The sequence below is a fragment of the Gigantopelta aegis genome, unplaced genomic scaffold (assembly GCF_016097555.1).
Source record: "Gigantopelta aegis isolate Gae_Host unplaced genomic scaffold, Gae_host_genome ctg4571_pilon_pilon, whole genome shotgun sequence".
NCBI lineage: Eukaryota > Metazoa > Mollusca > Gastropoda > Neomphalida > Peltospiridae > Gigantopelta > Gigantopelta aegis.
The window spans coordinates 7,236-18,831 of record NW_024533932.1 but is presented as its reverse complement, the minus strand read 5'-3'; the positions used below and the strand labels follow the sequence as shown (position 1 = coordinate 18,831).

The following is an 11,596-nucleotide window of genomic DNA, read 5'->3' as shown; positions in this document are numbered from 1 at the left end:
AAGTTGATGAGTTTTGTGAAAAGGTCAAAATCAGCATATGTGAAAATAAGGACTTCATGACTAGGACCATCCACTCTTCTTAAGTGTGAGACCATTGAGTTTATCCTAGAATGGAAGACAGATGAACATACACTAAGTGAAATACAAGATCTGTTATGGAAAGCATTTGGAGATATGGCTAAGAGAGTTTTAGTTATTAAAGCAAGAGAAGGCAACTCCATCATTATAACCTGCTATGCTCCACAACACATAATGGATATTCTACTGATGGAAGTTGAGAAGAATCTTGATATACTAAGAGGAATTGGATTAATGAAACTAAGCATTGGCTATTGTACTGTTTGGGATAAACATAGAAGAGAAAGGTAAGAGATAAATAGTCATAACAAGCTGATAACTATGTGTGTGTCTTAATATATAGGAGGTAATAAGTCTGGTGGAAGAAGTGAGAGCTCTTCAAGAGATGGTTATATCTCAGCAAAAGATATCAGCTGAGAGAAATGAGATAATATTGGAATTAAAATATTCTCAACAACAAGACCAATCATCAATTGACACTTTATCAGGTACATGTACACTAATTGAGATATAACTATGTACCTCATGTAAATAGAGAAGATTAAACTATTAGATAGAATGAATAAGGCAAAGACCTTAGAGATAGAGAAGTTAACAAGACATAAAGAAGGTGAGCTATAGTACTGTTAGTAGTACATACCATATATGGTTATGTTCTATAGCTACTGATAAAGTATTAGTAGAGAAACAAGAAGAGATTGAGAAGTTGACCAGAGAGAAAGAAGGTGAGCTATAGTACTGTTAGTAGTACATACCATATATGGTTATGTTCTATAGCTACTGATAAAGTACTAGTAGACAACAAAAAAGAGATAGAGATACCACAAGAAAGAATAGTAGAATTAAATTTACAATTATTGAAGAGAGAAGAAATGATTAATCTGTTGATGGAGAACAAGAAAGGTATAAGAAGTTTATTATATTTTCTATAAGTAATTATATGCATAATAATACTATATGCATAATAATAATAGTTATTAAACTCTATTAATTATATGAAATTATTGACATTCACATCAACATAGGACTCCAATCACAAATAGTCCATTTACGTGATCAACTGAAAGAAAAACACACAGAGAAAGAGAAAGGTAAATTGTTTATGGTAAATTTAATTTTTAAAGTTTTACCAAATTTTAGATATTATGCTATACTTAATTATTTTAAGATGTTATAAATTTTTAGATCCACTAAATATTAATAGATCCAACATACAATATCTATGACAATAAAATTATGAGTAGCATTAAATATATAAGAATGGATGGCTACTATTTTCAATTTTCAAAAGCAGAATTTAATGACAAGATTATTTGTTATTTGAGTTTTATCACTGCAGCTATAATCAACAAGACATTTTTTTATATACATTTAGAGTCTGAGTTGACATTAGATCAAGCAGATGATAAATATTCCACATCATTCATTAGTCAAAGTAAGTTATGATCATATATATTTAAAACTTACGTAGAGTCTTTTTGATCAGGAAGTCAAGCAGATCCTATATTCTATAGTATATTAGGTACTGTGAGAGAAAGTAAGTCAATAATTAGTCAATGGTAATCATATCTTCTGTAGTTTAAACTTCTATCATTTTGTGTGTGTGGCTATTGATGTATTGTCTACACTATTTACTTGTGCAACTTTAATTTGTTTTAAAATAGGCAATGCAGAGTGGGATATTACTAGTAAAATAGTCAGTCTTACTTCACCTAGTGTAGAAAAGTGTAAAGAAGTGATGACTCGATTAATTAATAGTCCACAAAAGACATCATGGAGAATTATACTCAACAAATCATCTCCCAACAGTTTACTAACAGTGTTAAGTGGCATCAATGAATGTCTAGTGAGGGGACTTGATATATATGACACTCATCTTGATAGTCGCTCTGCCTTTGAATTATCTCGTGTATTGACTTATACAAAAATATTAGAGTATCTACATCTTCATTCTTCTCCTTTGTCAAACAATCTACGAATTATAACTCATGCTATATCTGTTAAACACTACACTCAAGACATTTGAATTGATCAGTGATGATACCATCACAGACCAAGACATGGCTTATATCTGTGAAATGATAACAGTGAATACAACATTGAAATGGCTATCTATCAACAAATGTCCTAACATTACTGTTTTTGGAGAACAACAAATCTCTGAAGTATTCAATGAGAATAAAACATTAAAATATATCAACATTAATGATAATTATTTCCATATTAAGTAGTCAACTACTTGTAGTTACATATTTAATTTTTAATAAGTAACTTTATAAATGAATACAATAAGCATCCTCGTTCCTGGATTTACATTCCAATAATGTGTTTCAATCATGGGCCTGTGGCTTTGGTAGTGATAGGTGGTCATGAGTTGATGTATGATATCTGGGGTAATGCAGTTAATATGAGCAGCAGAATGGACAGTATTGGTCAAGTTTTTAAGACCCATATAGCTGAGTCATGTCTGGAATGTAGGGACACCATTTAAAGTGGGATTTAATCATATTGTGAACATTAAAGGTAAAGAGAACATGAAGACAATATTTGTAATTGGATGGAAATTATGTGGTCTTTTCTCTCTCTCTCTCTCACCATTTCAATCTTTTTTTGTGTTGTATAGTTATTTATATTATAACATAAAACGTGTAATATTTTATGATATAATTCAATATATAAACAATTATACCTTAGTGTTTATACAATTATAATTATGTTCATAGTACATTAAGTAATCTCATTGATAAACTTAGAAAATTCTCAGATAAAATTACAATGCTTTAGTTGAATTTCTAATTATGAGATTGTTTCTTTATTTTTGGTGCCAATAAAATTAAATAATGATAGAAATTAATATAATTAATAGTGTTGTTCTAATTTGTTTAAATAGGATTAATTTTAATTATTTAAACAACCTCTTTAGTTAGTTAACATTGATGACAAAGTATCGTTAATGAGATTCATAGCGCTACACCAACGCCCCCCACAAGAGCATGAAGACAAAATCTGACGTACATATATAAAGAAACTGAAACAGTCATGAGTGTCAGTGTGTTGTGGGCCAGCGTTCTGCAATGCATCAGACCTCTGAGATGGTTACCAGCATACTCTACGGAGTATCCGAAAGGCCGACTAGGATAGGGCTGGTAGTCTCCCTTTAAACGAGATGAGGCTGGTGTATTTGTGGTTCCCGGTTCCTGAATGCGAAATTCCCTAAGAGCTGGAATCCCGTACGGCTGGTTTTAAGTTAGGGCGATGCTCCAGCCAGGATTACCTCGCGAAGACGAGGGTTACCAAGCCAGGTGGCGGTCCCAGCTAGCAATAGCAGGGAATCCTGGAGCCTAAGTGGAAGCCTGAGTGGGTGAGCGAGTAGGAATCGTTTGGGCAACACACAAGGGGGTTTTTTTATTTTTATTTTATGAATCTATTTAATTTACTGGGAATTTGGGCAACACAACATCTTTTCTTTAATTTTTATAAATCTTAAATCTATTTAACTTACTGGGGAAAAAAATGGTCAGTCTGTCATAAAGAACATAAGTATTCAATTGATATTACAAACATAAACTAACAGAATTTCATTAAATATTATCAGTATAAATTTTATCAGATAATTTTTTAAACTGGTTTAACAAGTTTGACTGGTTTATTAGACATATTAAAATCTAATAAAATATGTATTTAGTGTATTGAATTTAGCATTTACAAAGTTTGGAATGGAAACAGCCTGTCACTTCCATAATTATCAGAGCATTTAACACAGAACCCCTTGCACAAGCGAGTATGACTACACTGCCATGTTTCAGTAGATATTACTATATAATTGCTATGATGTGTTAACAATATCACATTTGTATGCAGTAGGCCTGGTCTAAGATAACTGCCGTTAGTGATAACACTGAATTTATATATATATCAGTAAATATTGTATCGTGACAAATAAACGTAATAAATAGTCATATGATATCATATAAGTGTTCTTCTACTGACGTCTTCTTTTTCCCTTACCACGATAAGGTTCTCCACCGTCTCCAGCTTTTCTCTTTTGACCAGCTGTTTGCGAGGGACTGTCCCTGTAATCTAAGAGAATGAAGTAGGTCACATGACAATCAACTTACAACCACTACAAATAACATGGAAATCAGAAAATGCAATACAATGATATCTTCACATGATAGTCATATGACTAGTCACACAATAACACTAAGCATATGCATGGTAGATTAGTACAGTAACACAATAGTCACATGATGATCATGTGATCCTTACTTTCAGTTTGGGTCCTCTCTTTCGTTGTTTCTTTTCTTCCTCTTCCTCGAGCTCCTGGACTTCCTTTTCAATGAGAGTAATCAAAGTATTACAACGACGTTGTAACTCCTAAACAGATCAATGTAATAATATATTATACATGTATATATTGGTATGCTCTACTTACCAGGGCAGTACGAGACTTGATAAACCAGTCAAACCGGAATTGTGGGGCATAGCGGATAGCAGTACGTATCTCATCATAGACATTAGGTTTATCAAAACCAAGTTTGTGTAACATACAAATCTAAATAATAATAATAGTATTGTAATTAGTTACATATGAAAACATTTATTTATCACTCTATCCAGACATCAGTTTAACAATCTTTTATCCACACATTCTCTTACCAAAAATCTATCTTCTTCCTCCGTATAATTCTTTCCTTTATTAGTACCATAGACAATATGAATCTGATGAAAAGGTGAACGATATCGTGCCATTTTAGCATCTAATGCTTTCTTGATGTCTTTTTTACGCTGTATTTTCTGTTCTCCTTTATCAATGATATTCATGATTCTATCAATATCTTGTAACTCATCTTTACGCTCCCAAAATATCTTAGCGTATGACCTCACCTATATATCAACATAGGACAGACACATACTAATAATTCAGTACCCAAACACTGAAACCTATTTCTATACTAAAGGGAAAGCCTGAGACCCATTCCTTCAGACTAATACAAACTCCTATTCCACATTAAAGCATTCAAACCTAGAGATAAATTCCTATACATATTATGTACCTACAAAGACTGAGACCCATTCTTGTACATATAGTAACAAAAGACTGAGACTCATACCTCATCCTCAGATTTTCCCTCCACATCTTTACATATACTGTCTAGATCATCACGTCCATACTCGGCACATGCCTTAACAAATTGATTGAAATCTCTACGACTCCAATCAGAAAACCCCTAGATAATAGAGAGAATACAAGAAGATACAAAGAGAAAATACAAAGTTATACAGAGGTATACAAAATAGAACATCAGCAGTAGAACAAATATCCTGGATATATAGAGGGTATCCTTAATTCAATTATTTTTCATAAGATGTATTACATACTAAGACAGACATACCTGCTGTAACAGATCTTCTTTCTCCTTAACAAGTTCATCAGTAAGTGGCTCAGAATTATCAATCTTCTCTTGTTCTTCTTGTTGTACGATAGCAGCGTCAGGTAAGTCAGGATTAATGGGAACTTTATATCCAATAGATTTACGATAATAATAGATTTCCTGATCTAAGATCTCAAAAAGACGAGGAGGATAAAACTGGAACTCTTGGACTGTCGGTTGTTTCGGAGGGCGTGGTGCACGAGGAGCTCGTGGTTCGGAGAGTCTGAGTGCTTCACGGAAATAAGCATCAACAGCATAATTGGTTTTTACGTTCACGTTTTGGGGGCTCTATCCAATGAACCATTGAGCTGCCTCCTAGAGAGGAGGAAATTAAGATAGCTAAGTCTTTGCAGAAACCATAGTGACCTAGGATAGCTACCATTAGTAAGCTCTAGACTAGTAAACACCAGTACTTACCACAGTGACCTAGGATAGCTATTATTAGTAAGGTCTAGACTAGTAAACATCAGTACTTACCACAGTGACCTAGGATAGCTACCATTAGTAAGCTCTAGACTAGTGAACATCAGTACTTACCACAGTGACCTAGGATAGCTACCATTAGTAAGCTCTAGACTAGTGAACATCAGTACTTACCATATTGACCTAGGATAGCTACCATTAGTAAGCTCTAGACTAGTGAACATCAGTACTTACCACAGTGACCTAGGATAGCTACCATTAGTAAGCTCTAGACTAGTTAACATCAGTACTTACCACAGTGGCCTAGGATAGCTACCATTAGTAAGCTCTAGACTAGTAAACATCAGTACTTACCACAGTGACCTAGGATAGCTACCATTAGTAAGCTCTAGACTAGTGAACATCAGTACTTACCACAGTGACCTAGGATAGCTATTATTAGTAAGGTCTAGACTAGTAAACATCAGCACTTACCACAGTGACCTAGGATAGCTACCATTAGTAAGCTCTAGACTAGTGAACATCAGTACTTACCATATTGACCTAGGATAGCTACCATTAGTAAGCTCTAGACTAGTGAACATCAGTACTTACCACAGTGACCTAGGATAGCTATTTTAGTAAGGTCTAGACTAGTGAACATCAGTACCTACCACAGTGACCTAGGATAGCTACCATTAGTAAACTCTAGACTAGTAAACATCAGTACTTACCACAGTGACCTAGGATAGCTACCATTAGTAAGCTCTAGACTAGTAAACATCAGTATTTACTACAGTGAGTACTACTATATAGCATGAACAGACCTTCCTTTTCTCTCTGAAGTCTTCTCCCTCAAACTCATACACGCTACTGGTAGGTGCATCTAATGTGAAGTTCCTCAGTTGACTTTCTCCTAACTGGTTCATCTTCTCTGCCATCTGAGCAGTGAGTGCCTCACCCTATAAGACAGAAGAACATGGTAACCATGATAACAGTTACTAGTGCTCACTTACTTTAGCTAGGATAGTTTCAATGTCTTCATCAGATACCATAGAGTCTTTAGATTGGAACACGGTGTCTGCTCCATGTCTTATCATCTGTAACATCTCATCTTTACCAACACGTTTATGACTATCAACAAGACGTCCTAAAACATAAGAGAAATAAATGAACATATGAATGGATCAATGGTCAGACAGTTTAATGGGTGGATCATAGATGTCCTAATTGTTCTATAAATAAATGGTTCAATGAATGTTAATGTTGTACCCTGTTGTATGACAACTTGATCAAGATGTAATTTCATTTCAGCTCTTTCAACAATCCTTTCTTCCACAGAATGTTCAGTAATAAGTCGAAACACTTTCACTTGCTTTGTCTGACCAATACGATGAGCACGATCCTACAGAGAGAAGAAGAGAGAGAGAGAGAGAGAGAGAGAGAGGAGAGAGAGAGAGATTTAATACTACAGACGACAGTTATTAAATTACTTACTTGAGCTTGTAAATCTACTTGTGGGTTCCAGTCTGAGTCATACAATATAACAACATCTGCAGTAGCTAAGTTAATACCCAGTCCACCAGCTCTTGTTGATAACATAAAAATAAATTTCTCACTTCCAGGACGATTAAATTCGCTAATAGCTAGTTGACGATCAGCATGAGGTGTTTGCCCATCTAGTCTACAATATGGGAACTCCCTCCAGAGACAGTAGTCTTCGATAATATCTAACATTCTTGTCATTTGACAGAAAATGAGAACACGAGAGCCTTCTTCATAAAGTTTGGGAAGGAGTTTTTTCTAAGACAGACATCTTTCCACTGTTGTAAATGATATGACTATCAGTTGTATAAGGAGGACCTGAGAAAGAGAGAGAGAGGGGGGGGGGGGGAGAGAAAGAGAGGAGGGGGGGAGGAGAGAGGGAGGGAGGGAGAGAGAGAGAGAGAGAGAGAGAGAGAGAGAGAGAGAGAGAGAGAGAGAGAGAGAGAGAGAGAGAGAGAGAGAGAGAGAGACGAGAGAGAGAGAGAGGTAGAAGTAATATCACAACAGAGACTATTACATACCAGGTTCAGCTCCATCAAAGAGGTAAGGATGATTACAACATTTTCTTAATTGCATTATAATGTTAAGTAGTCTCATTTTCTCCATACGTCCTGCTCCATTTACTAGATCAATATCTTTCAGTAAAATACCAGTGTATCTGTTGACAGAGAAGACAGTGAAGGAGAGAATGATTGTGAGAGTGAGGTGGTGAGAATGATAGTGAAAGTGAAAGTGGAATAATGGTGAGGGCAATTGTGAGAGAGTAGGTGATGAAATGGCAAGAACTTGGTGTAGTATAAAATGCTTACAATTCCCTCTGCATTTTACTCAGCCCAACATAAATTTTGGTCTCTTTTTTAGGAGGAAGTTTCTTCTCTACATCAGATTTGAGACGACGAAGTAGAAATGGTCTCAACACAGTGTGTAGACGATCCACTAACTTAGAATCTTCAAGATTACTCTTATTAAACCAAGCATCAAAGTCCTAAAAAGAAAACAAAATATTATATGTGAACAAAATACAATGTTAATGTTGTGTTTCCTTACCTCTGAGGAATTAAACACATCTGGTAAGAGAAAGTTAAGCAAAGCCCATAACTCATGGAGGTTATTTTGAAGTGGAGTACCAGTGAGAAGAAGACGGTTAGTTGTACGAAACTCTCGAACTATCTCAGAAAGCTAGAGAAAGAGAGAGTATTTATAGATACAAAAATGCAATATACTTAATTAACCATGAGATTACAGTCTCATTAAATAGTCATTAATTATAATACCTTAGATTTTTCATTCTTAATACGATGTGCTTCATCAATGACCATATATCGCCATGTAAACTTTTTAAATGTCGCCTTCTCCTTAAGGACCATTTCATATGAGGTCACCACTACGTTCCACTCGCCAGGTAAGATCTCCTCACTGATAATTCGAGCCTAAAAATGAGTTACACATGTCAGTTAATATTTGTATAACATTACCATGGTAATCAAGCCACGCCTACTCATAATATGGACCTTACCCTTTCTTCTTGCGTTCCAATTAGAGATATAACGACCAGGGAAGGACACCATCGTTTACATTCAATCATCCAATTAGCTAGCGTACTCTTAGGGGCAATAACAATATGAGGACCAGGGACACTCCTCATAAGAACCATATAACCAAGAAGAGCTATAGTCTGAAGTGTTTTCCCAAGACCCTATAATTAAGAGGATAATTAAATAATGAATTAATACAGCTGTTGTTATTAGATAGCACATTGAAGTACATATATATATACCATACATTATCTGATATTAGATATGTATTATATTGTAATATCATACCATTTCATCAGCTAATATTCCATTTATACCATTCTCATATAATGATATCATCCAGTTAAGTCCTCTTAACTGGTAATCTCTCATCTTCCCATTTTTAATATCTAAAAATTAATATGTAATAACATAATAGTTAATATATATATAAATATAATAAAGTTATTAATTATTACTTAAACCAGGGGCTATTATGTACTTAATACTTCAATTAAATGTAATTAATTAATTAAGTTTACTTACACCAGGGGCTCTCATTAAAGTGGGTTATGGTCGTATCATTTAGTTCATCTTCCAATAATTCTTCGTCTTCATCAGCTTCACTCATTCTGTGACGACTATTAGAGAGAAAGAAAGAGAAGTATGTTAGCAGTATCAACAATGATACATTACAATTGGTACACATTTTAAAACTACATTGACAGTTTCCATAGCAACCATACTTGTTACATAGAAACTATATAAAGATATGAGGTATATACTTACGTGGACGCTCCTTCCGATGGATGACGTTTTCTTCCTTCTTTTCACTAAACAAATGTGACTTCATTTTAAGAGGACTTTTAGGTGATTTGCTACTAGCTGCATTCATAAAATGACCAAATATTTCAGTCTGTTCTAAAAGAAAATTAAATCGCTTAAAGCGATCATCTGCCTACAGAGAAAAAAAAGGTTAAAAATGGGCATCAATTAGAATACACATGAAAATGTTATAGTGACATACAATTTTATTGTCATATTCATTTGCTGGTGGACTCTTAAGAGGTGTGGTCAACGAGGTGATAAAGATGTTGATGGAGCTCTACCAGTGGCGGCACCTTCATGTACATAATCTTCATCATCATCATCTTCAGCTGGACTAGGTGTTGGAGAAGGTGACTCGGGAACATCTTCCATAGGTTCAGCCATTTTAGAGCGCAATTAAGAGATAAAGAAAGAGAGATCTAGCGCGAATGTAGTAGAGTAAGAAGAATATCACCCAATCTCTTGTGTTATTAATTTTGGTTTGGCGGGTTAACACGTGATGGTCACGTGACTTATGAGGTGGGGCTGGTACTAAAATTGCACATTTCGATAGCCACACCCTGAAGTTGTGTCTAGAGCAAGTTAGAAAGAAGCAATAGAAGAAGAAAGGAAAGAAAATTGCAAGATATACAAGTGAGAGAAAATAAAGAGATCATATATAATATAAAAATAGTTGCAGGAAGTGGTTAGAAGGATCGTTCAATTGACTTGGTTCCTTTTGAGTTTAGCTATTGCCAATGTTAAATTGCTTTTGCAAGCTGTAGTGTTGCTTGTATTAAGTATTGGATGTTTGTGACTGCAGTATTCTTGATTTTCAGTAATCTAGGATTTGTCTTTGTGAATATAACTGTCATTATAATATGTAAGTTCTTCCATATTCTTTTAGTACTAGTTAATATATTCTTTCAGTATTTTTTCTACTTAGTTCTTCAATGACTACTTACAATTTTAAATGTCTCTAGTATTCATATAAATATATAAACTGACTGAGGTCTTTATTAAGTTTTAAATAATATATAATATATAATACAAAAATTAATATATTGTCTGAGGTCTAGACTAATTTGACAACAAGACAAGTATGAAACCACTTGTTAACTTGCTGGACATATTACGTTGTGAATATGTATGTCTACTATAAATCCACATTTACTCATGCTGCCAGCCTCAAAGGAGATCAAGTTGATATCACACTAGCTACTATGTAATCACATGATGTGTACCATATCAGTTTTTACAGCTGTACTAGTCTAGTACTATCTATGAAGCCATTAGTGATAGGTAGTTTAGCTGGCTATCAGCCACAAGTGTTGTGTAATGATATGTTAGTTCTATTAGCAGAAGTCTTATATAGTCTACTTACTAAGTTCATGTGGTATCATTTTAAAAATATATTGAGTTAAAGAATTAGACAATGTTACCTTTGATAGCTAGTTAGTGGGTTCACATCTATAGTATCCTTTAACCTACCAATTTAGCTCCTTGTCTGTTATCTGTTTCTTTTGTAATATATAATTTTGTAGTATTAAAGCTTCCCTATATACTATATATTATACAATATTCTTTTCTTGTCTTTATTAGTACAATATAGGATAATAACTAAATACTGTGTTCTGAAGTAATGTTGTTTACACACTATATATAGCAGTTTATTTAACACTATGTATTGAAAACTATTGATAGCTTTAGTATACAGTGTCTGTCACTGTGTAGGTTGAATAGTTCCAATAAACAAAATGTTATTAATAGTTCTAGTATAACATAACACTATGTTAGCTGAGAACAACATTTATA

General features: G+C 34.1%; 1 protein-coding gene across 1 annotated transcript; it reads right to left on the bottom strand.

The window, feature by feature from the left end:
* Positions 1 to 4,086: 4,086 nt before the first annotated feature.
* LOC121392810 (SWI/SNF-related matrix-associated actin-dependent regulator of chromatin subfamily A member 5-like) lies at positions 4,087 to 10,186 on the bottom strand (the record flags this gene model as incomplete). Its single annotated transcript, XM_041523884.1, is given in 21 exon segments — positions 4,087 to 4,158; positions 4,348 to 4,455; positions 4,514 to 4,633; positions 4,738 to 4,965; positions 5,193 to 5,309; positions 5,475 to 5,780; positions 5,782 to 5,825; positions 6,739 to 6,877; positions 6,932 to 7,065; positions 7,188 to 7,320; positions 7,413 to 7,715; positions 7,717 to 7,778; positions 7,982 to 8,118; positions 8,270 to 8,445; positions 8,508 to 8,639; positions 8,735 to 8,890; positions 8,977 to 9,156; positions 9,284 to 9,384; positions 9,521 to 9,615; positions 9,760 to 9,932; positions 10,106 to 10,186. Coding segments are annotated over 21 exon segments (2,997 nt in total), but the record flags the coding sequence as incomplete, so codon positions are not given.
* Between the last annotated feature and the right edge of the window lie 1,410 nt (positions 10,187 to 11,596).